Here is a 25,238-nt window from a genome sequence, read left to right on the forward strand (position 1 = left end):
CCCCCAAGAGGCTCCGCCTGGCCCCCTGCCTACAGCTCCCCCCACCAGCCCACCAGGGAGCCCCCCTTCTCCATGGCCCCTGGCACCCACCAGGGGTCTCCCATCACCCCCTAGGGTGCCTCCCCCCGACTCCCCCCATCACTGCCAGGGGCCCCCCTCCATTGCCTTTGGCTCCCCATTCCTGGGAGCCCCCCGTAACCCCTCAGGGAGCCCCCACTCCCGCCATCGCCTCTGGGTCCCCCCCGTCACCCCCAAGAGGCTCCCTCTGGTCCCCTGCCTACAGCTCCCCCCATCAGCCCACCAGGGAGCCCCCCTTCTCCATGGCCCAGGGGTCTCCCATCACCCCCCAGGGTGCCTCCCCCCGACTCCCCCATCACTGCCAGGGGCCCCCCTCCATTGCCTTTGGCTCTCCCATTCCTGGGAGGCCCCCATAGCCTCTTGACTGCCCCCAGCCCCCTCCTGGCATCCCCTCATGTGTCCCAGGCTGGGCCCCCTTATCACTCCCCTGAGATCTTCCCCCTCATTTGCCTCTCAGAGCTCCCGCCCCCCGCCCCCCATTGCAGGGGATTGGGCCTGTCTCCCCCTCGCCCCCCTGAGCGCTGGGTCTAGTAACAGCTGCCTCCCTCCTCCATGCTGGTGTCAGCGTTACTGCCCCCCTCTCTATTGCATGGGGGGCAATATTTGCCTCTCCCCGAAAGGAGCAGCTGATATTTGCCCCCCTCTTTTGTGTTCCTGAGCCTGGCAGGATGGTATTGCTCAAAACTTCCCTACCCCTGCACTCAGCTCAGTTCTCTTCCCCTCTCCTGTGTATCTGCCCCTGATTCTCACAGCTGATGACGTACCCCCCTTTACTGCACCCCCATCTCATCCCGCCCTCTGTCCAGTGGGGTGAGGGGATGACACGTGGGCTCCCCGCTTCCCCATCTCGTTCCTGGTCCGGGAGCGTTTGGAATTCCCCTTCTTTTTCCCTTTGTTCTCCATTGCAGATGTGGGGGCAGGTCGGGCGTGCTGGCCCTTGGGAGCCGTGTCCCGACCGCAGCAGCTGCCAGCTGGGAACCATCAGAGATGGGTGAGGATGTGGGGCAGGGCAATTAGGGCTTAATCCTTCCATACCAGAGACCAGATTTCCCCTGGCTTTGTTCCCTGCCCCCATTCAAAACCCCTTCTTGACACGCCAAGTCACTTATGCCAGTGCAAAGCAGTCCCAGAATAGAGCGTTTTGTACCCGCTTAGGCCTTGGCAACTGGGAGCAAAGTTCAGGTTTTTTTCTTCACTTCCTGTCCTAAAGTGCTGTGTTACTGTGCTGTGTTAAAATAGCTTTCACACTCCCCACGGGATATGTGCAGCGTGATTTCTCTGAGCAGTTCTATCATTCCTGGAGACAAAGCGTTGTTAGGCTGGGGTCAAGATTGTCAATATGTATCAGTAAGTCAGTGCGCCGGGCAAAGGGGCTAGCCTAAAAAAAAGGTCCCTGCTTCCTGTCAGCTGACTCGAGTACAGTGATGGGCATTATAGCATCTCTTCACCTTCCATGCCCTTCATAGCCCATCCCCATCTGACCTAAAGTCTCTCCTTTGCTGTCAAGTTGTTAACTCCCATGGCGCCAGCCTCTGTCACCCACCAGGGAAACTTTCCAACAAGCATCTTTGTGCTTCCTCCTTCGCTACCCTTCACACTTGGGAGGAGCTCCCTGTAAACATCTGCAAAGCTGCCTCCTTCAAAACCCACCTCCTTTCTGTGATTCTTGTCTGAAAGTGCCGCTGGTGTGCCAAGACCACTGCCCGTCGTGCTGACTGGCATTGTCTCGTTTCCTTATACTTCCCGTCTGTCTGTCTCCCTCCATCTGTTGACCCTTGGCTTGGGACAGGGACTGTCTTTTTCTGTGTTTGTACCGCTCCGGCGTGCGGTGGTACTACAAATAATTAATAATAATATATTCATAGTTGCACTGAGTGCACTTTCAGTTGCTTTCAAAAAAACTGCTTCAACCACTGTTGCACCCTGTGTGGATGCTCTGCATCAGGGGTCAGCAGCCTTTCAGAAGTGGTGTGCTGAGTCTTCATTTATTCACTCTAAGGTTTCGCGTGCCAGCAAGACATTAACGTTTTTAGAAGGTTTCTTTCTATAAGTCTATACTATATATGTAAACTATTGTATGTAAAGTAAATAAGGTTTTTAAAATACTTAAGAAGCTTCATTTAAAATTATATTAAAATGCAGAGCCCCCTGAACCGGTGGCCAGGACCCGGACAATGTGAGTGCCACTAAAAATCATCCTGTGTGCCGCCTTTGGCACGCGTGCCGTAGGTTGCCTACCCCTTCTCTATATTCAATTATAACCAGGCTTATACCAATTTCGCTTACCTTGGTAAGGAATCAGACTAAATCTAAATCCAGTGTAGAGTGTCCACACAGGGTTTTGAACTGATTTGACAAAAATCTATTAAAACTTGCACTTTTTGTTAAGCAGATGGAACTTTGAATATACACAAAGCAATGCAGGTTTAGTGGCGGAAATAGGTTTCTACTACAGATGGCCCTGCAGACCCAACCCAGCCGTGTTGTCACAGCAAAAAGAAGTGTGTTCTTCCATCAAGTTAGCTGTCTAACTTGAACAAAGAATGCAGCTCGTACTTACAAGATGTGGGGCTCTATCCTGGGAAGCATCTGGGGACCCCGAAAGTCACAGGGAAGCAGTGACTTTGAAAAAGATTTGGGAGTTGGGACGGATAATCAGCTGCACGTGAGCTCTCAGGGCGATGCTGTGGCCAAAAGGGCTAATACAATCCTGAGGTGTATAAACAAGGGACTCTCGAGTAGGAGCAAAGAGATTATTTTTACCTCTATATTTGGCACCAGCTGCTGGAATAGTATGTCCAGTTCTGGTGCCCACAGTTCAAGAAGGTTGTGGATAAATTGGAGAGGGGTCACGCTGCAAGAATGAAGAAAAGCTGAGCTCTTTGAGTCTATCACTATAAGGCAGGTTTCTGGCCTGTTTAGCTTAACAAAGAGAAGGTGAAGGGATGATTTGGTTAGAGTCGATAAATACCTACATGGTGAACAAATATTTAATAATGGGCTCTTCAATCTAGCAGACAAAGGTCTATCCTGATCCAATGGCTGGGAGTTGAAGCTAGACACGTTCAGCCTGGAAATAAAGTTCACATTTTTAACAGTGAGAGCAATTAATCACGTGAACAATTTACCAAGGGCTGTGGTGTATTCTCCATAACTGGGAATTGGATAGGTTTTTCTTTGGCAAGATCTGCTCTAGGAATTATTTTGGAGACATTCTTTGGCCTGTGTTATGTAGGGGGTCACGGTGGTCCCTTCTGGCATTGGAATCGAGGAATCTTTTTATAAACTCCTAGTGGAGATTCACAGATTCAAGGATTCCCAAGGCTTAGAATGGAGCATTGTGATCAACTACTCCTACCTCATGTAGTTTTTACCTGGGGGTAGCTAGTTGAAGTCAACTTCAGGTGGGGGATATAGAGTTTATCACAACTAGCTACATCAAGGTAAAGATTCCCTGTGTCTTGTCTCCACTAGGAGTTTACAAAGATAGCGACTCCATGAAGAAACTCACCTCTTTTCAGTTAAGGCATAGCCCAGGAGGGAGCTAGATGGATACAATTCCTTCGTGTGCATCCTCACCAGAACTCGCGTGTTCCAGCGAGAGGGCCAGTCCGTGGGGCCTCGTCTCCACACAAAAGTTGTGCTGCTTGAACTGTGCTGGACTAGCTAAATTGGGATGCTCCTAGCGTGAATACAGTGATTTTGGTATAGATGGGTTTCTACTGGTAGAGCTGATTCCTGTGAGGGAAGGGGAATAAGCTGTATGGGTGTACGGGACTCTTTCCAGCAGTAGGTCTCAGAGGGCTTTACAAAGGAGGCCAGTCTCATTATCCCCATTGTACAGGGGAGGAAACTGAGGCATAGGGAAGTGATGGGACTGGTACAAGTTCACATAGCAGGTCAGTGGCCAAGCCAGGACTAGAACCCGGGACTTCTGAGTGCAGTTCGACTGCCTGTGCGACCTCTATTAACGGCTACCCAGTTTGTGTGAAGCCTGAAAGTAGCAAGTGCTCAGCAGTCAGGAAATGCCACGGTCAAAATTGCCTGCATAAGCTTATATCTGCCCTGTTTGGATGCATGATGCAGTTGTATGATAGTACCCGGGCCCAGTTCCACAAAAATATATAGGGGCCTAACTCTATATACCTTTGAGGATCTGGGCTGGGACAACTGTTACTACAGAGTGTGAAAATGTGCTGGTGTGAGCAGGCCGTTCGTCTGCAGTTTCCTCATCCCTGAGCTACGCCTGTGCCACTTGTCTATGTAGCTAAGCGAGATTTGCAGTTCGTCAGAGGGGAGCATTACCAGAAAGGGCTTTTTTGCCAGTGGACTTGGAAGAGACGGTTTGACCTTCTTTTATCCCTGAACAGAAAGAGACGTGGTAACTACACCAACATGCTCCGAGAGCTGGCTCAGATGCTGCCTGTTCCTCTGCATACCAGCTACAAAAAGCTTACCAAGGTACTGCCGGCCGGAGTGAGCTGCTGCCCCGACGGCTGCTTCCCCACATATAACGTTCCAGAGAGAAGCAAGGGAGCATGTTAAAGAAATAAGGTGACACAGGGAAAGCATAGGTGAGGCGGGATGGAAGACTAAGATCTTCAGTCTGTTGGAGGAAGAGAGGCTTTGAGCCTTGCTGCTGTTAAACCTCTAGGTTTCTTGAAGGGAACAAACAGCTGGGCGATTTTCTGCGATCTTATTCCAGAATAATGACTGTTTCAGAAGCATGCTAATTATTCTGGAATACAATGTCCATGGGGGGAGCTATTCTGGAATTGCTATTCCTGTTAATTTCCCCTCCAGATGAGCCTTTAGACTCTGGGTCTTATATGCAGGCTGCCAACCCCATCCCAGAATAAACCAAGGAGCAAAATTTCTTCACTGAAGTCATCCTTGTGGGGTTTTTAAAAAGCAAATGTTTTGTGGATGGGTCTGTTGGATTTGCACCCTTGGAGGCTGACGTTCTGTATCCTCCCAACAGCTGCGGGCCACAAATTTGCAGGGGATGCTTTGCCCCACAATCACGCCTTGGGCACCTGCCTCAGTTCGGTTCTGGGGAGGACCCACCATTAAGGATGAAACGGAAGCTTGATAACAGTTCTTGGTTTCTCTGCTGAGCCTTCCGGCTCGTACCAGCCCTTGGTGATGTGGATACTTACCCTCACTGAACTGGGCAGAAGAGCAACTTAATCCACACAACAGCCATCCTGTGGCAGCTTGTTTGGGGCATCAGTGAATTAGGTTGAGTGGGAACTGGGCAGTCTAGAGGCAAACGGCTCCACCGTCCATCCCGTGAGCCAACCAGCCCCCCTTATGGCCTTGTTTTGCAGATGGATGTGTCTTATGCAGGTGCACACACGTGCACACTAGAAGGTCTAACTCATTATTACCGAGTAAGCGTCGGAGAAGGTTCCCAGCCGTTCTCCAGCAGTGGAGGGCCAGGGACATTAGTGGCTGTGGATTTTGTTGGTAGAATTCATGTCTTGCCACAGAATTGTGCCACGGGTGCTGCATCTACCAACTCTCCTTGCGAGTACAAAACCTTTCTCTGAGTGTGTGCTCCCTTTGAAACAGAAGGAAATCCTGTTGCGCGTCCTCCGCTACATTGAGCATCTGCAGGCGAGCATCAGCACTGCCAGGACCCTGCTCCGGTGTGGAGAGAAAGAAGGTAAGGGATCGTGGACAGTGAAGGGAGACGGGGGAGGGAGCAAGGGACGTGAGCTGCTGTGTGGAGGGAAGCCAAGGGATGGTGTAGGGACACGGGTCGCAGCAGGAATGTGGGATAACTCAGAGAGGAGATCTGTTGTACATGCATTGTTCAGCCAGAGGGGCAACCGGGGGCTTCTGAGTAGGAGATACAATATTTTCTGTGAGTGTTTAACGCAAACCAACTGGAGCTCTGAGAAGCCCATTGAAAGGTAGTAAGAATTCCCCTGGACAGGGAGCCAGTCCTTCCAAATTCCTTGTACCTGCAGTCGTTCTGGTCCCCTGTCCTGCTGGCGGCTCTCCGCTCAGTTCTGGAGCGTTTAGGCAGGTGCTTCCTTTAGGGCTGCGTGAAGAGTTCAACAAACAACCCCACCCCCCGCCCCCAACACACAGATGCACACGTGCCTTGGCCATAGAGTGAAGTGATTGGGAAAAGCCCCAGGAGGGTCCTATTCAGTCCAGTGTCTGAAATCTAGTGCAGGATTGGGCCAGGCAATCTGTGTCCCAGCACTTTGGTCAGAGGCATTTTTATTTTCCAAGTCCTCTGATTTGGTTGCTGGGTTGCCTCCGCCGCCCTTGCTTCCGCCAGGCTGTGCAAGCAGAGCTGCTCCGGCCCTGTGAGTATCTCGCTCTAGCCAAGGAGCTGGTCGTTCTGCTTACTGAGTGGTGTGGGATGGTGCGCGTACCTGCGGGGAGCAATGGGTTGCGCAGGGTTAAGTCACACTGGCTGTTAAATTGTGCCCTGTGGGTTTGGCCCTCCAAATGTATCATTATTTGTATTATCATAGCCTGTAGGCTCCACCGGCAACAGGGCCTCATTGCAGTCGGTGCTGTAGAAGCACAGAACAAAACCAGCCCCTGCCCCAAAGAGCTGACGCTTTCATTCTGTGTTTTCATTTCCTGGAAACCAGAGCCTGCAGAACCAGCCGAGGCTCCTGCTCAAGCCCCCACCCCCACCCCTCTTGACTTTACCCTGGGGGGCAGGGGCGGGTCTCTGACCCAGTCAGTCCTTGGCCTTTTGTGACGATGCTGTCCGTGGGAGCCAGCTGCCCCAGGAGGGATCGGTTCTGTCTCCAGACCCACTCTCCATGGGCACTGTGCCTGTGACAGGCTCTTCTGACTCCGGGTTCGTTGGGAGGTGCAATTCCCAGCTCAGATAGACGTACACGCTAGCACCGCTCCAGCTAGCATGCCAAAAATAGCAGTGTGGCTGCGGCATCATGGGTGCTGGGATGGGCTGGCCACTCCAAGTACAGCCCGGTCTGAATCTCAAGGTCTGTACTCGGTTACAACCTGTGCCGTGCTGGCATGCAGGAGGCGCTGGAAGGGAGGAGGAGGAGTTGATCAGCAGGGCCCACAGACCCCAGTTTGAGAAACGCTTCTATACACGGAAAAGTAAGTACAGTGTCAGCAGTTGTTCAGTAACAGTGTGGCTGGGACACTTGTATTTTGATGTCTGATTTCATAAGCAAGTTGTTTTTAAGTGAGGTGAAACTTGGGGATATGCCAGACAAATCAGACTCCTGAGGGGGGTACAGGAGGCTGGAAAGGTTGGGAGTCACTGCACTAGCTTGAGCAGGGCTAACATGTATATCTACACAAGCTGAGTGATTGTCAGAAGCTGCGTTTTTTCTCTCTCCTTTTTTGCCCTGGGATCCTGGTGAGCTGAAGTGGTTGCTGGATTGGGGGAGTTCTGACCTGCTCTGCTCTCCCCTCATCCTGCAGAATTTGGAGCGGGTGCATCCAGATGTGTGGAGATGTCCGCCTGTCAGCGAGGGTGTGGAGACGGCACTCCGCCCATCACCCCACGGAGGAGGAGAACAAAACTCCTGAACGTTGGCAAGAAACCCCGCAAAGGAAAGCGATCCCGCAGATCAGGTTGGGACAGAAGCGGTAGCAGCCATTCCCCCTACTCTCGCTCTGCAGAGCAATCTCTGCTTCCCCTCTTTCCTGTGGGACAGGCCCATCTCTGCTCCACTGGGACAGCCAAGGGAAAGAAGGGGAGATTTCTTAGAAGGAGCAGCTCTTCTCCAGTGGCTGGACCTCCCTCTTTGCTTCGCTTTGGCCAGCACTGGCTTTTGACTTCATTTTGAACATCCTGACCCCTTGCCTTTGGCAGGGCAGAGCACCGGACCCCCAGCTGGAAAGTCACTGGCCATTTCCCCCTCAGAAGGCCCTACAGCATTTGGGGTACATCCGCACTGCAGGTGGGGGGTCATTCACAGCCTGGGTAGATGTACACAATACACTGCTATTCAGTATTTTCATTATGGACTTGGGTAACGGAGAGGGGAGGATGCTTGTAACATTTGCGGATGACACCAAGCTGGTGGGGAGGCGGGAGGGATCGGGGTCGCAAGCACTTTGGGGGACAGGATTAGAATTCAAAACGACCTTGACAAATTAGAGAATCGGTCGGAATGTGACAAGATGAGATTCAATAAAAACAAGTGCAAAGTGCTGCACTTAGGAAGCGCACAGCTACCAAACGGGGACTAACTGGCTAGATGGTCGTACTGTGGTAAAGGATCCGGGGTCATAATGGATCACCAGTGGAATCTGAGTCAGCGATGTGGTCTGGCGGCTAACCAGGCTAATCACGTTCTGGGTGCATTAACAGGCGTGTCGGATGCAAGTCACAGGAGGTAACTGTCCTGCTTCGCCAGGCACTGTGAGGCCTCAGCTGGAGCGCTGGGTCCAGTTCTGGGGACTGCACTGTAGGAAAGAAGTGGACAGATTGGAGAGAGTCCAGAGGCGAGATACTAAAACAATCCAAGGTTTAGAAAACCTGACCTAGGCGAAAAGGTTAAAAAACACTGGGCACGTTTAGTCTTGAGAAAAGAAGCCTGAGCGGGACCCTGAGAACAGTTGTCAAATTCATTAAGGGCTGGTATAAAAAGGATGGGGCTCGATTGTTCTCCGTGTCCACTGAAGGTTGGACAAGAAGCAATGGGCTTAATCTGCAGCGAGGGAGATTTAGGTGAGAGATGAGGAGAAACTTTCCAGCTCTCAGGGGAGTTCGGCTCTGGAACAGGCTTCAGGATCGTCCAGAGAGGATTTTAAGAAGAGGCTGGACAAGCCTCTGTCAGGACTGATCTAGGTTTGCTTGGTCTGGCCTCAGGGCTGGGCTTGAAGAGCTCTCAGCTGGACATTTCTCTGATTCCATGACACACGTGCTAGCTCTGCTCAAGCCGGTGTGCACCCCTAGGATCTTGGACCAGGCAGCTAGCCCATGCCTGTGCCCCGGTAGCCAGATGGCTGTTTTTAGCATGCTGGCTCGAGTGGCAGGTGTACGTCTGCATGCGGTGGGAAGAACGCCCCCCAGCTGTGTTGTAGACACAGCCTCAGTGTCACAGATCTGAGGTTACCTCCAGAGCCTCAGTCGGTGAATGTGGCTAGCTGGGGCTGTTGTTACAGTTATGCAAAACTCTCCCTCTCCTCACGCCCCATCCTCCCCCCCGTCCCGTGCATGTGTTACCTCCATAAGGGTCAGTATCCCAGCTCACCTCCTGGGTTTCTTGCCATGGAATGGTGTACCTGGGTCCTTGGGTTGCTTAGCCCAGCAAAGGGAAATAATTAGTGTGGCTTAGAGTAGGGGGAGGGCTGGGAGGCCGGACTCCAGGGTTCTCTCCCCAGCTCCGGGAGGAGAGTGGGGTCTAGTGGTTAGAGCAGGGGGCTGGGAGCCAGGACCCTCCCACCCCCCAAGCTCTAGGAGGGGAGTGGGGTCTAGTGGTTAGAGCAAGAGGGCTGGGACCAGGGCTCCAGGGTTCTCTCCTCAGCTCTGGGAGAAAGTGGGGTCTAGTGATTAGAGCAGGGGGGCTGGGACCAGGGCTCTGGGGTTCTCCCCCCAGCTCTGGGAGCAGAGTGGGATTTAGTGGTTGGAGCAGGGTAGTGGAAGGCAGGACCCTTGAGTTCTGGTCCAAGTTCTGCCACTAACTTGCTCTGTGGCTGTGGGCATGTCCCTTAATCTCTCTGTGTGTCAGTTTTTCCAGCTGGCCTGTTAGCTTTTCCCTTGCTCCCGGTAATCTGTGACGCTTGCTGAGCTGATGTCCGGGAAGCCTGGGGCGGCGTGCGGTGCAGTGGTGTTACCGTGGCGCTCTTGGGGAAGTGGGGTGCTCACAAGCTGAATTTGAAGCTGACGGGTGCCCAGGGCAGGTGAAATGTCTGTCATGCCAGAGTTGTACCGTGTGGTGATGCAGCTCGGGGCTCACCTGGCCCCGTGTCCTAGGCGAGTGGTTGGGAAAGCAGAGACATGGCTCCGCCTAGATTACTATGCCCTTTGCCTTCACAGAGTGGCGGGGGGCAAACAAGGAGACGCGTCGGAGCCTGAGCCTGGTGGAATCGCCCTGGCAGCCTGGGCAGCGCACGGAGGCAGATCTGCATGCGGCAGGCGAAGGGGCTGTGCTTTCTCTTGGCACGAAGCAGCTTCCATTCCAGTTCAGCCGAAGGGACCTGATGCTGGGGTCTCGCCGGCCCACAGGGAGTGCCTTCCTGGAGAGGGCGGAAGGCAGCGTTCCCAGCTGTGCAGCAGGTGTGGTCCCTGTCCGTCCTTTGCCGGGCACCTCCTGCGGGATTGGGTATGAGATGGGAGCCAATGGGAGCTCGGCTGTTGCTCGGGTCAAGGAAACATCTCACCCCTGCCATGCTCAACGTGCATGGGCTCTGGGGAGCATCAGCCCTCACTGTGCAAAGGGGCCCGTGGCAACACAGGGTGTGGGTGAAATCCAGGCCCTTATTAGCAGAGATGATGCACCAGATCCCTAGTTGGTGTGAGCTGATGTTTCCCCACTGCCCATTTCCACCCATGGAGCATTTGGCCCCATTCCTATAGGAAGCCATGGCCGTAGCGTCCATCACCAGGGCTGGATCCGTTGTAACCTTGAGTCTGCACTGTTGGGGGACGCAGCATCTGGTGGAGCAGGACCAAAGTGTGCATGTGTGTTTACAGATTGGTGCGTAGGGTGTGACCGAGAGGGGAGCCAGGAGGAGGATGACGTCTGCTCTACCTGTGAGGCTCAGCTGAGTTACCGGGAGCAGCGTCGGTACGACGGGCCGGACCTTGCTCTGCTGGGGTAAGAGCTGGTGCGGGAGCTTGACCACGGAAACTTGTGGTTCTGGTGACTTCAGTGCAGCTCTGCCGATTTGCACCTGAAGCCCCTATCCAGCCAGTGTGCAGCGTTTTCAAATCCTGACTCCAGATTACTGCTGGGGGCTCCCTCCACAGCTGGCAGTTCTGCCCCGCTTCCCACAGTGCCCCCTGCTGGGGGAGGCTGGGACTGGAGTAGCTGGGAGCTCCGCCCCCAGCCAGTGGTCTTCCCCTGCTCCCCTCGGTGCCCCCTGCTGGGAGAGACTTAAACTGGAATAGCCTTATGCTGCCCCACTTCCTACAGCATCCCCAGCATGCTCAGCAAAGGAGAAGGCTCCCGCGGCCGTACCTGGCAGAAGGTGAGGCTGGGTCTCACGTACAGTTGGGTTCTCTGCCGCCTGCCTGCTGGCTCGGATATAGCCTGCCGACAGCCAGAAGGAGAGGCCTGCTCCCAGCCGGCACTTCTCAAAGAAGATCAGCCATAGTGCCCAGAGCAGGTCTCCCTAGTTCTGACCCTCCCTGGGTGGGAGGCTGCAGCTGAAAATCTCCAGGAAGCTGGGATACGCCCTACCCCACTGCACAGCAGTGCCCTAGGACACTAGGAGTTGCTCTTAAAGCAGCACGTGTTTGGTTCCGCCCCTTGTGGCCAGCAGCACAGAGCTGCGAGCAGTTCTGTCGGGGGCTCTGGGAGAGGGGAGACAGAGCTGCAATCCAAGGCTGTCTCTAAACTACTCTTCCAGGCAGGAGCTGGTGCAGTATTATTCCTGCGAGGAGGACGAGGAGGATGGGCTGGATGCTGGTCCTTGGCTCTCAACCCAGTCCCCTGTGTGTAGTTCCCATGGTGAGTACTGCCGTAGTCTATGGCCATAGCGTGCAGAGAGGGCAAAGGCCCCTTAGGCTGCAACAGATTGCTGCTCTTCATGTAGCTAAGTAGCACCCGCCAGGACGGTTGTGTTGGGCGCCAAGCATCTCTGTGTCCAGGCTCTGGGAGACAGCCCTTGTCAGCACTTTCAGACCTAAACGGTCCCCCTGTCTAACAGCACAGTGTGTTAATTTACAGCCAGCTGGGAGAAGGGATGTGGACATATCCGCTGCATGCCTCCTTTTTTAACTTGTTTGTTTTCATATCAGATACAAACACACAATGAATGGAAACACATGCACAAGATGGAAGTAACACATAACAAAATTCCTTGTTTGTTATTTGCAAAACCTGGGGAAGAAAACAAACCAAAAAACTCTGAACCTGCAGATGTCATGCAGGGCATCAGTTATTAAAGGGGCTAAATAAGTGAGAACATAACCTCTGATTGTCGGGATGCAGCAGGAGGGGCAGAGATTGTAGGTCCCAGCTGACAAGTGGTAGAGGAAGTTAACAAGCATCCTTTAAATAATAAATCCAGCAGCATCTTAGTGGTCCAAGTTAGTCTATTTCCTGGAAGTCTCCAGCTGTGCTGCTTTGGAGCAGCCCAAGTTCTCCTGGCAGATTATGGGGAATGGGGACAGAGGGTAGCAGAAACGTAGCCAGTGAAATTTCTGTGTAAATTATGTTTTGGTTCACAGGGAGCTTGCTCCTGTGCTCTCCCGGGAGAAGAGGCCAAATTGGGGCTTGCTGGGCCAGTAAGGATCTGGGCTTGAGCCCCTCACTGTTCTCCTCTCCTGGACGGCTGCTTCCCGGGCACGTTCTGCAGGGAGGGCCGGAGGAGCTGTCCCAAGGTAAAGGAGTGTCCGCGTCCCTCCTTGTGGCCAGAGGGGTCTGAGGGGCTTGCCAGGATCGGTCGCGGGGCCGTGGTGATTCCCAGCAGGCGAGTGACGAACCATGGCATAGAAGATAGGTGGAGAGCGAGTGAGAGCTGTGCAGCGTGCCTTAGAAAGGACAGCTGTCATTGTGGTGTGTGGGAGTGTCGTTGGGATGCCAAGCGGGGACTGCGTGGGAGGCTGGATTCCCCCATTGCCAGTCACGCTCTCACTGAGAAGTGCAAAAAGCGAGATCAGAGTCCTCTTGTGTCACATACCATATGCAGTCCTTCCAGCTGCCACAAGCTTCAGCAGAGGCTTGGCTGCAGGGACTGGCCCTGTACGATTTCAGCTGAAGGAGCTGGTTGGCCACGTCTACGTGGTGAGTTGCTGTGTCGCAAGCTAAGGTGTGAATCTGCAGTGCACCCGCTTACTGCACAGTTATGCCTGGAGTGGACAGTGCTACAGTGCAAGGGAAGTCCCAGACTGTGCTTTCCAGTGGGAACACACCCCTAGAGCAGTGGTTCTCAAACTGTGGGGCAGGCCTCTGAAGGGACTCATGGGAGTGTGTCAAGGGAGGCGCAAGCTGTGTGCTTTTTTTTTTTTTTCCTAGGGGGAAGAGCTCTGGCTGTCGGCCCTGGGTGCCTGGGGCTTGTGCAGAGGGCCCATGCACACTGGGGAGGTGGCGATAAAGGTGACAGCTGGAGCCCTGCCGCTCAGGCTCTCTCCTTTCCCTCCACCAAATCCTTCACCTGCAGGTGAGGCTCTGGCTGGCTGCCCCAGCGTGGCAGCAGCGGAACAGAAGTAAGGGTTGCAATGGGGCTCTAAGTCTGCTGTGGAAAGTGATATTGATGAATATCACTTGTCACATTGCTACCCTTACTTCTGTGCTGCTGCTAGCATGGTGCTGCCTTCAGAGCTTAGTACCTGGCCAGCAGCTCTCCGCTCTGCCTTCAGAGCTGGGTGCTTGTCCAGCAGCCACTGCCCTCCCCTCTGCCTTCAGAGCTGGGTGCTTGGCCAGCAGCCACTGCCCTCCCCTCTGCCTTCAGAGCTGGGTGCTTGGCCAGCAGCCGCTGCTCTCCGCTTTGCCTTCAGAGCTGGGAGCTTGTCCAGCAGCAGCTGTTCTCCCCTCTGCCTTCAGAGCTGGGTGCTTGTACAGCAGCGGCTGCCCTCCCCTCTGCCTTCAGAGTTCGGAGCTCGTCCAGCAGGCGCTGCTCTCTGCTCTGCCTTCAGAGCTTAGTACCTGGCCAGCAGCTCTCCGCTCTGCCTTCAGAGCTGGGTGCTTGGCCAGCAGCGGCTGCTCTCCCCTCTGCCTTTAGAGCTGGATTCCCGGCCAGCAGCGGCTGCTGTCCCCTCTGCCTTCAGAGCTGAGCACCCCGCCAGCAACTGCTGCTCTCCCCTCTGCCTTCGGAGCTGGGTGCTTGGCCAGCAGTGGCTGCTCTCCCCTCTGCCTTCAGAGCTGGGTGCTTGTACAGCAGCGACTGCTCTCCCCTCTGCCTTCAGAGTTGGGAGCTCGTCCAGCAGCCACTGCTCTCCCCTCTGCCTTCAGAGCTGGGAGCTCGTCCAGCAGCCGCTGCCCTCCCCTCTGCCTTCAGAGTTGGGAGCTCGTCCAGCAGGCGCTGCTCTCTGCTCTGCCTTCAGAGCTGGGTGCTTGGCCAGCAGCAGCTGCTCTCCCCTCTGCCTTTAGAGCTGGATTCCCGGCCAGCAGCGGCTGCTGTCCCCTCTGCCTTCAGAGCTGAGCGCCCAGCCAGCAGCTGCTGCTCTTCTCTCTGCCTTCGGACCTGGGTGACGGCATATGTAGTTGTGTGGGGGTGGGGGCGTGTAAACGACTGTCGATACAAAGAAGTGGGGCCTGAACAGGTAAGTTTGAGAACCACTGCTCTAGAGAGATGCTGCTGCCTTATCCCCTGAGCCCTGGGAACGCTGCATTGAGCACCCAGGCTGTTCTGTACAACGGGCTCTGCTGGTGGAGCTGGTGTGGGTTTATTGGAGACTGACTGAAATTCTTCTCCACGAACTTAACTGGCCTTTTGTTGTCTCTTGAGCCGGGCATCCCTGCAGAGCTGGGCAGCACCTGAGATGCTGGAAATCAGGTCCCAAATTCCAGACTGATCAGCTAGTTGGTTCGGATTTTGGCTCCTGGCTCCTTCCCTGCTTTGGTTCCCATTGTTCCCTGAGCTGGTTCAGAAAGAGAGATTCAGCCCCTGCAGGTGGAGTCCCACTGCAGCCAATGGCAGGTCGTGGCAGCTTCCATCTCTGCGGTGGGTCGTGTGGGATCCTGGAGACGGCGGCAAGGGGAGAAGGACCCTTTTTATCATACAGTCTGACCTGGGCCAGAGATTTCCCTCCCCCACCCCCATCATTGTCCCATCCTCCACCAAGATTTGAACCCTGGCCCTCACACACCCCAAGCGTTTCATCCCTAGGCTAATGAGCTACAGAGGGTGTCTCTGCAGTGCAGTCATGGGGCAGGCTGCAGCCCCTGCAGACATCCCTGCACTAGCTTTGCTCTAGCTGGCTCAGACGGCGATAGCCAGGAAACCCACGGCAGCACAGGCTAGTCACTCAAGTACATACCCAGCCTCCCGGACACGGCTTCACAGCTGCCTTTATTGGCACCAGCGAGTTCAGAGCTAGCCCTGGCGACGTCTATACGTGCTGTGTTCCCACCTCCATTTGCTGTGTAGACAGACCCTTAGTGACAAGCTGGTGTGCGTGCTGAGAAGGGCATGTGGCAAGAGGAAATCATTGAATCCATTGCTATCCTGTAGCGTGGCCTTTGGCGGGGGGTTCCCCTCTTTCCTGGCTGGGGTCCTTTCTGGGGGAAGGCCATGGGAGATCTGCTCTGATGTTACTTGTTTTGAAGGGGTGTGTCTTGTTCTCCGGCAGGTTTGTTTGAGGATGTATGTCTGAGCCCAGACTCAGCTGGTTCCTCTGACAGCCTGGCTGGGACCCTGCTGAGAAAGGTAGGCAGAGGGGAGCCACTTCCTGAGTCCCCTGTTGGTCCCTCTCCCTCTCCTTGTTAGCAGGCAGAACCCTCATACAGCCTCCTCTGGTGCTACAGAGTCAGGCTCGGATGTGGATGATGATAATAACGGCCCTTAGCATCAGTAGCTCTCAAAGAGCTGCACAAAGGAGGGCCGGAACCATTATCCCTGTGTTCCAGATGGGGAAACTGAGGCACTGAGCGGGGAAATGACTTGCCCCAGGTCACCCAGCAGGGCCAGAAATAGAGCCCAGCTCTCTCAAGCCCCTGTCCAATGCTCTGTCCACTAGGTTGCTTTTACAGGCTGGATGTGCGTGGTCTTCGTGAAGGGCGCTATCCCCATCACCGCCATCGCAGCTGGTGTTAATCAGGCCTCCGTGGGGGCAGCCATAGAGAGAGAGGCCAAGGGTCAGATGAGTCATGTGACCCCCCTCCGTGGGGTGTGCTGAGGGAGGTGATTGCGGGGAGCCTTGCCCTGCCGCTGGCGTCTGGAGCTGCGAGGTTCTCTTTGTTATTTGCACTGGGCCCCGTAGTGCTGAGCACTCTCTGTACCCTTCCTAAAGCCAGACTTGCTGCCCCAAGGGCATTGCAATCCAGCCCTGTAAGTGGAGACTGCAGGGAAGCATTGGAGAAAGCCTTGCCCGTAGAATGGGATGCATCCGGGGTGGGGCTGGTGAAACCTGCTGCATTTCTCACTGAAGATTGAACAGCCCAGGCCTGGGAGGATTAGACAGGCCAGCCAAGGCTTAGGGATGCAAGCCGAGCTTTTCCCACGCGCCTATGGACAGCCCGGGCGTTGTAATGGGAATCAGGCTCCCAGATGCCTGCTGAACATTTCAGCCTTAGCTTTTCATTTGCCGGGTTCTTCTCCCCTCCTCCTCGCCCCCCCGCCCGGTCCTTCACACCACAACCCTCATCAGATGCTTCCAGACACTCCGCTGAACTCCCGCAATCTCTTCCAGTCCGCCTTCTCGCTGGACCATTGCTACCTCTCCTACAGCGAGGCGAGTAAAACTGACTCCAGCCCCAGCTCGGGAGTGACGGAGTTCATGGGGGTGTGGAGCGGGCAGCTCCTCCAGGAGGTGAGAGGATGGGGTGGGGGTGGGAGGGAAGGAAGCCGGGGTCATGGCGCTGCCCCATAGACTGTGAAAGCAGGGAGAAGATGGGTTTTGGGGAGTAGGGGTTGAAATCTTGCAATCTTAGGGTAACAGAATGGGAAAGGGCAGATGGACACAGTGGCTGTATAAGGACTGGATGAGATACCGAGCCTCTGACCTGGGTGGAAGCGGAGCCCGCTTGGGTGTTCTCTCCCTTCCACTCCAAGGCTGAGGCTTCCAAAGTGGCTTAGGAGATTTCGGCATGCATCCCCTAGTGGGGCTCATGTCCCTTCCTTTCCCCAGTGTCCCAATCTCAGGGGCCTGCCTGGGGGTTTGCCCCCCACACACCCCTCTCTCCGCCCGCCAGGGTTCCAGCCCCGGACCGGCTCGCTCCGTGTCCTCCAGCGAGGAGAATAGCGACAGCACCTGGATCCCTTACAAGCGGACGAAGCCGCCGCCTGCTGCCGGCCGGAAGAGGAAGAAGGGGGAAGGCGGGCGGCAGCCGGAGGCCTCCAGCAAGTCCCGGTCCCCCTTGCAGCTGAAGAAGAAATGCGTCAACGGTTTCATCATGTTCTGCCGGCTGAACCGCAAGCAGTACATCCGGTAAGCAGGAGGCGGCGCTGTGTCATGGGCTGGAGAGAGGCGCTCGACCCAGCTGGCCGTGTGTCCAGGCACTACAAAGTGCTCGAGCCTGAGCATTAATTTTAAGCGTGTGCTCTAGGTTTCATTGGCTTCAACAGGACTCAGGGAAGGTAAGCTACGGGTTTTTTTTGCTACTTATTACTTCTATTACGGTCACACCTAGGGCCCCCAGTCATGGACCAGAACCCCATTATGCCCGGCGCTGTGCATTGTCTGTTGCTATGAGGTGTATTACCGTAGCACCACGGCACCTGAGTGACAGACCAGGCCCTTGTGCCAGGTGCTGTACAAGCACAGAACACAAAGACAGTCCCTGCCCCAAAGAGCTGACACTGCAAGTATCAGACCAGAGACACCTGGTGTAGACAGACAGACCACAGAGTACTAGTGTGATGCAGCAGCTAACGCAGTCCTTGGCTATAAGAGCGGGGGAATATAGAAACAGAGGCGGCGGGCAGTTACCTCTGTATACAGCAGGGAGACCATTACAGGGATGCTGGGGCCAGTTCTGGCATTCCCACTTCCAACACGATGCTGACGGATTGGGGAGGGTTGAGCAAATTGCTGCGGGAATGATCCACGGTTTGGGAAACCTGCCTCAGGGTGAGAGGAGCTCCATCAGTTTAGTTTACCCCATTGACCTTGATCCCGGTCTGTCAGCCCCTTTGTGGGGAGGAGATGGTTACAAGCAAAGTGGACAAAGGCAGAGCGAGATCTGACAGATAGGAGCTGAAGTGAAAGAAATTCAGAATTAACCACCGCAACAGCCGGCCCAGGGTCGGAGGAGGTTCACGCTCGTAGTCTTTGCATCAGGTGGGACATTGTTCTAAAAGATCTGCTCTAACCTGAGCCAACTCAGAGCGCAAATCACTGGGTGGGGTCTCTGGAGACCAGATGGTTAGAACGGTCCCTTCAGGCCTTACCGTCTATGACGGAAGCTGCACGCCAACGCCCTTTCAGCCACTCCTTTCCCCTTGGCACAATCCCAGGCTGGATTTTTTAGTGCCCATGTGGCGGGACTGACCTGCCAGAGCTCGGCACACAGCCATGGACCATAGCAACCAGCTGGAGAGAGCAGGTGCTCCGGTTTCACTCCCTTGGATGTTTGTTAAATTCTGTGTCCATGGAGAAGGCAAGGTGGGTGGAATGTGTATACAGCTGCTGGGCATTGCCTTGGCAACCTGCTCTGGTAGGCCAGGCAGACGTGTGCTGCTTCACGCCTGTTCTGGAAGAACTCTGAGTTCCTTGTGCTCTCTCCCCTCAGTGCCTGCCCGGGGATGGCGTCCACCGCAGCCACCAGGGAGCTGGCACAGCTGTGGCGCACCATGACGAAGCAGGAAAGGAGGCCGTACTGGTAAGGCTGGCATTCGGAGAACCCCATCAGAGCCATGGGAGTCAGTCCGGTGTGGAGGGAGATCTTCCGGGGAAGGTGCCAACTTCCACCACGTGCTGTTCCGGCCCAATGTTGCAGCTGCTCTTTGTGTTACACCAGCATCAATAGGCCTCAACCAAGATCAGGGCCCCGTCACGCTGGGCACTGCCCAGACACACAATGACTGAGATCAGGGCCCCTCGCACCGGGTGCTGCCCAGACACACAGTGACCAAGATCAGGGCCCCGTCGGGCCAGGCGCTGCCCAGACACACAGTGACCAAGATCAGGGCCCCGTCGGGCCGGGCGCTGCCCAGACACACAGTGACCGAGATCAGGGCCCCGTCGGGCCGGGCGCTGCCCAGACACACAGTGACCGAGATCAGGGCCCCGTCGGGCCAGGCGCTGCCCAGACACACAGTGACCAAGATCAGGGCCCCATCGGGCCAGGCGCTGCCCAGACACACGGTGACCGAGATCAGGACCCCTCGCAACGGGCGGTGCCCAGACACACAGCAACCGAGATCAGGGCCCCATCGTGCTGGGAGCTGCCCAGACACACAGTGACCAAGATCAGGGCCCCGTCGGGCTGTGCACTGCCCAGACACACAGTGACCGAGATCAGGGCCCCTCGCGTCGTGCTGCCCAGACACAGAGCAACCGAGATCAGGCCCCATCAGGCCGGGCGCTGCCCAGACACACAGTTACCGAGATCGGGGCCCCGTTGTGCCGGGCGCTGCCCAGACACACAGTTACCGAGATCGGGGCCCCGTTGTGCCAGGCGCTGCCCAGACACACAGTGACCAAGATCAGGGCCCCTCGCACCATGTGCTGCCCAGACACACAGCGAGGAGATCAGGGTCCCATCAGGCCGGGCACTGCTCAGACACACAGTGACTGAGATCGGGGTCCCATCAGGCCAGGTGCTGCCCAGACACACAGTGACTGAGATCGGGGCCCCATCAGGCCAGGTGCTGCCCAGACACACAATGATCAAGATTGGGGTCCCATCACGCCAGGCACTTCGCAGAGTTAGACATCCCCTGCGCGAAGAGCTTGCAGCCTGAACAGACAGCAGTGGGAGGAGACACAGCGTCTCAGGGAGGGGCAGTGACTTGCCTCCAGTCACCCAGCACGCCAATGGCAGAGCCAGGCTTAGAACCCAGGTTACCCGAGTCCCAGTCCAGGGACCTTCCAGTGGACCCCATTGCCCCTAAAGTCTGCCTTAGTCCTGCAACGTGGGTCACCTCAGGGGCTCCCAGGGGAGCTGATTTTGCCACGTGAACAGTTGTCCACTAGAAGTTGAGATCCGCCTAACTCATTACACATAGGAGCCAATAGAGTGAGATCCAGCCTGGTGGGTTCACACCAGGGACCTAGAAGTGAAAAGCTTCCGATTCCATCCCCAGTCCCCAAGGAGATGTTGATGAGCAGAGAGCCTAAAATGGTTAGAATGGAGCAGGATTGGATTCCGTAGCACCAACTAAGCCTAAGTGGGACATAAATAAGTACTATAATCCCCTCCCAACGGGTGGGGACTCCCAGCCCCCCTGCTCTAGCCAGACCCCACTCCCCTCCTAGAGCTGGTGATAGAACCCAGGAGTTCTGACTCCCAGTCTCCCTGCATTAAACCCCACTCCCTTCCCAGAGCTGGGAATAGAACCCAGGAGTCCTGACTCCCAACCTCCCCCATGTCATCCACCCCATAGGTGGGATTATAACCCAGGAGTCCTGTCTCCCAGTCTCCCTGCAGTAAACCCCACTCCCTTCCCAGAGCTGGGAATAGAACCCAGGAGTCCTGGTCCCCAACCACAAATGCTCTTTATTACCCAATGAATTACACCTGCTGACGTCCCATCCTGGGCTAGGCGGGGCTATATGGGAAGTTTATTAACCTCTGGGCTCAAGGCAATTGATCAGGCTGGTCGGTCATTTGCCAGCTGCCCATGGGGCGGACGGTGACGAGCCCACAGAGGGAACGGATGCAAAGAGCCATCTGGTTGGATTTCACCTCTTTCTTCCAGCATCAAGGCCCGGAGGTTCAGCAGGCTGAACAACCGCATTGTGAAGCAGGACTTCTCCAGCGGGGGAGAGGAGGAGGAGGAGATGGAGGCTCCTAAGCCATTTCATCTGCTGCTGGCCGAGAAATCCCTCGGCTCCCGAGACCTGGGACCGCCAGTCCCGCCTCGCTCGCTCCAACACCCAGCCCTGGAGTCAGTGTGATGGATGGCAACACAGGGCCCCTCCCACCTGGCATACTGGGGCCTCTAGCCCCTGATGGGGCATCTCCCTTCCTTTGGAGACGCCTGCTGCTCCATCGAAATGAACAAGGGTGCTTGAGAACGGGCACAGGCTACAGCGTGCGTGTTGCCGTTGGGAGACCAGGCTTTGGGGTTTGTAGATTGGCCTCTTGTTTAGCTCTGGCAAGGAGAAATTGCGGGTGGGTGTAGAGGGGTGGCTCATGTTTTTAATTAAAATCCTATTTATTCTGATAGTTTTCCGCCATAACTAGACACCACTGTGCTGATCGGAGAGCGCTGACCCCAGGCTGGCCATAGATCCGGTCAGTTCCAAACTGCCCTGTCCAACCAGCTAAGGGTGGGTTGCTTGGGCACAAGGGTAGCCGTGGTTAAGTGGAGGATTGGATCCCCCCGCCAAAATAAAGAAAACCTCCACCGATTCAGGCCAGACTTGTATTGGATTCTGTTAGTTGCTGGAATAGTTTGACAGCTGTTGTATGTATGTATTTATTTATTGATTTTAGAATAAAGCTCAGTTGTGGGTTTTCTGGCTCTGCTCCGAGTTCATAGACTCCCCCCTCCCCCCCCCGGGGCAGCCCTATTCACCTCTCCTCCCGGTTTATTCAAAGCAGGAAGAGCAGTAGGGGTTGTGGTTGGGCTGCTCAGGGGTGGGTCTCTGCCTCCTGAAGATGAGCTATCAGGAGGGGATATTTTAGATAAGGGTTTCCCAAAGTGTGGGGTGCACGCCCCTCTGGGGACACGTGATGGACTGGTTGGAGGGTGCACTCACACTGCTTAGTTGTTTTCCAGAATCTCCTATGAGTCTCTAGCTCTTATGGCTGTGAAGGAAACCTGGAAAACCCTTTCGGAGACCCTGCTTTGGATTCCTACCTCCTTTGGCTCTGGTTTCTGGTTCTGGGTCTGAGCCTTGGGTCCATTTCCCAGCTCCTGCTGTGACCGCTAGGCCTGACCGCCCCATGCTCCGGTTCCTGATGCCTGACTCCCATCGAAATCAGTCCCTTGAGCCCCGGGGCTTCGGCCACTAGAACGGGGCTAACGCTCCCGCCTGCAGGATCTGCAGTGACCAGGAGGGCTCCAGCTCTCGCTCGCACCTCAGCGCTCCCTAACAGCACCGACTGGATCTCTGTTACAGCCTGGGTCTGCCTTGGCCAGCTCCCATCCGAGCACTGAGCAGCTAATGCCATGGCGGCTGCCTTGTCGGTGCTGCTGGTGCTCCAGTTAGCCTGGCTCTGGTGCTTCCTATCTTCGGCTGGAGCAGCGGTGGTGCCCACCCGCCAGCGCCCGGTGAGTGATGCTGTCATGCCGGTCCTAGGGGTGATTTCCAGGAGGGCTGAGGCTGTGCAGAGGTGGGGCCAGCAGCTGGCCCAGGCCGGAATTCCCGCCCTGCTCTCTCTGCCCACTAGCCACCCCGATGTTTCTCACCTCTGCCTGTTGCAGGCGAACTGCAGGGGGAATTTTCTACTTCCTACTCTGCTCCCTGATCCTGGGGGGCAGAGCTCGGGCCTTTAAGTACCATCCCTGCCCCGAGGGACGGGCGCTTGTGGCTGCTTCATTGGCCAAAGCCTCATTTGTTTCCCCAGCTGGAGGCTGTGTCACTCTCCAGGTTGCCGGCCAGGATGGGCGGGAGAGTGTGTGTCCCCATTCCCCCCCCCCCACCTCCCGACAGACATCCCAGACCAGCCGCTCCTGGAATTTAGGACCCACCGCATGGAGCCGATGCTGTCCTTGGTGGGTTATTTCCACCCAATGTGGGGGGTTCCTCTTCCCTGAGTTTTAATAGGCTGGCCTCCTCGGTAACCAGAGCGCCATGGGAGTCTGCGCATGGGAGTCTGCGCATGGGAGGCAGGAAAGTATGAGCCACCTTCTCCCAGCTGCAGCCAGCCAGAATCTGGGGAATGGCGAGGGGTGAGGTGGGACCTGTGGGCAAGAGGGACCCTGTAGAAACATAACCTGCTAGGAGACTCTGAGCGCTATGGGTGCTTCTGGAAGGTAATCCCAGCCGCCCAGCCCAAGCCTGGCCCTGACAAGAGCCCCAGCTGTGCTGCAGTGAGAGGGGTTCTGCTGGAAAGCGGGGGATGGAATTTGAGCAGGTCGCAGCCCTGCAGATGCTGTCCCCTGAACACGCTGTTCCAGCCTCAGCTGCTGCTTTTCGTTCCCGAGGTGCCAGGTTCGAGTCCCGCAGATGGCGACTCCCCCCCACCCAAAGGCACTGTGCTATGAGCACCATGGAGCCCTGTTCCATAGAGGCTGCCTGGGCCCCGCTGCAGAGGGGGCTGTAGGAGCCAGAGGGTGGGGATGAGGACCGTGAGTTGGGGGGCAGCGCTAAGCATGTCCACCAGCTTTCAGGGGTTGGCTCAGTGTCCCATGGCCCAGAGAACGGAGGACCCAGCTGAGCCCCTCCAGCCTGGCTCTTTGCACCCTGCAGCAGCTCACCTGGGAGGATGGCGCATTTAGTGGTGCAAAACTTGGGTGCCCTTTGCTCTCCTGGCATCACCCAGGACCCACTGGGTGGGGGTGGGGAGAGATCTATATGAGGAGGGGGCGCAAACAAAGGAAAGTACCGGCACAAGGAACCGTAAAAAGCTGGGAGATGAATGTGCCTGACCCTCAGTTTCCCATCTCCAGAACGAGCAAGGGTAATTAGTTGATGAGCGTCAGCAAGAGCAATTCATGGCTGACGGTATCCGCCCTGCAGGGGCTCTGCACTCAGGTTCCAATGCAAACTCCTGGAGGTGCTTTCCCCTAGCCAGCCGCCAAGCACACCAGCCCTGCGCCCTCTGCTGCACACAGCACAATTGGAAAAGCAATTAGCAAAGGACTCCAGAACGAACAGCAAAAAAAATACTTAGATACATCAGAAGCAGGAAGCCTGCCAGACAATCAACTGGATGATGGAAGTGCTAAAGGAGCACGCAAGGAAGACAAGGGTGTTGCAGAGAAGCGAAATGAATTCATTGCGTCTGTCTTCATCTCAGAGGATGTGAGGGAGATTCCCACACTTGAGGCATTTTTTTTTATGACAAATCTGAGGAGTGGTCCCAAACTGAGGTGTCAATAGAGGAGGGTATGGGAACAAATTGGCAAATTAATCTAAGTCACCAGGACCAGATGTTATTCACCCAAGAGTTCTGGAGAACCTCAACTATGAAACTGCAGAACTACTAACCGTGGTATGTACCCTATCGCTTAAAACAGCCTCTGAACCAGACGACTGGAGGGGAGCTAATGGCAGATGAAATTCAGTGTTGAGAAATGCAAAGTAATGCATATAATGCACATAATCCCAACTATACATACAAAATAATGGGGTCTTGTGACGGGTTGGATCACAGAAACCCCCCTGGGAACTGCCACTTGATGTGCCAAGACTACGTCTACCCCTGCTTTCCCTGCCAGTTTGGGGCCCTGGCACCCTGTCATGCTGAGCCAGACACGCCCATCTGCTCCAACAAAGACCCAGAGTCTGAATTACTTGCCTCAAAAGTTGCAGGTTTACCTGAAAGCAGCCAACAGAAGTGTGCTTGTCTTTTAACACCCAGATGCCCAACTCCCAGTGGGGTCTAAACCTAAGTAAATCCGTTTTACTCCGTATAAAATTTATGCAGGGTAAACTCATAAATTGTTTGCCCTCTGTAACACTGATAGAGATGCACAGTTGTTTGCGCCCCTCCAGGTATTAACACACACTCTGAGTTAATTAATAAGTAAAAAGTGATTTTATTAAATACAGAAAGTAGGATTTAAGTGGTTGCAAGTAGTAGCAGACAGAACAAAGTAAGTCACCAAGCAAAATAAAATAAAATGTGCAAATCTATGTCTAATCAAACTGAATACAGATAATCTCACCAGTTCTAGAATGCTCCCTTTTACAGATTAATCTCCTTTTAGCCTGGGTCCAGCAATCAGGGCCGGCTCTAGGTTTTTTGTCACCCCAAGAAAAATAAAATTTGGCTGCCCCCACCCCGGCCCTGGGCTCTCCCCTGCCACCTGCACCCCCAGCTCTGGGCCTCCCCCACCCTGCACTCCCCTGCCACCCCAGCCCTGAGCCCTCCCTCCCCCCACACACCCTGGCACCCCAGGCCTGGGCTCACACACACCCCATGCTGCACCAGCTCTGGGCACCTCCCTTTTCCCCCACCAGTGCCCCCTGCCACCCCAGCCCTGGGCTCTTCCCCTCCTCACCCATCTGCACCCTCCTTCTGCCCCAGCCCTGGGTCACTGGTAACTCGCTCCCAGGGCGGGTCATTCAGCAGGAATTTTGGATGTACACAGAA

The 25,238-nt window shown here is 55.4% G+C and overlaps 1 protein-coding gene across 4 annotated transcripts; it reads left to right on the forward strand.

Moving 5' to 3' along the window:
- Positions 1-631: 631 nt before the first annotated feature.
- On the forward strand, positions 632-21,489 carry MEIOSIN (meiosis initiator). Of its 4 annotated transcripts, none has more exons than XM_075070669.1 (14): positions 632-1,069; positions 4,449-4,539; positions 5,653-5,746; positions 7,510-7,662; positions 10,076-10,315; positions 10,733-10,856; positions 11,611-11,711; positions 12,434-12,586; positions 14,653-14,868; positions 15,497-15,573; positions 16,514-16,675; positions 17,058-17,293; positions 18,597-18,686; positions 20,728-21,489. In XM_075070669.1, exons 1-14 carry the CDS (start codon positions 834-836, stop codon positions 20,924-20,926), a joined length of 2,172 nt encoding a protein of 723 aa, XP_074926770.1. In that variant the 5' UTR covers positions 632-833; the 3' UTR covers positions 20,927-21,489. The 4 variants fall into 4 exon arrangements, with proteins under 4 accessions (XP_074926770.1, XP_074926771.1, XP_074926772.1 ...); XM_075070670.1 differs by having other exon boundaries at positions 633-1,069; positions 16,556-16,675; XM_075070671.1 differs by lacking the exon at positions 14,653-14,868 and having other exon boundaries at positions 634-1,069.
- The last annotated feature ends 3,749 nt before the right edge of the window (positions 21,490-25,238 follow it).

Source organism: Chelonoidis abingdonii, chromosome 11 (assembly GCF_003597395.2).
Source record: "Chelonoidis abingdonii isolate Lonesome George chromosome 11, CheloAbing_2.0, whole genome shotgun sequence".
Classification (NCBI taxonomy): Eukaryota; Metazoa; Chordata; order Testudines; family Testudinidae; genus Chelonoidis; species Chelonoidis abingdonii.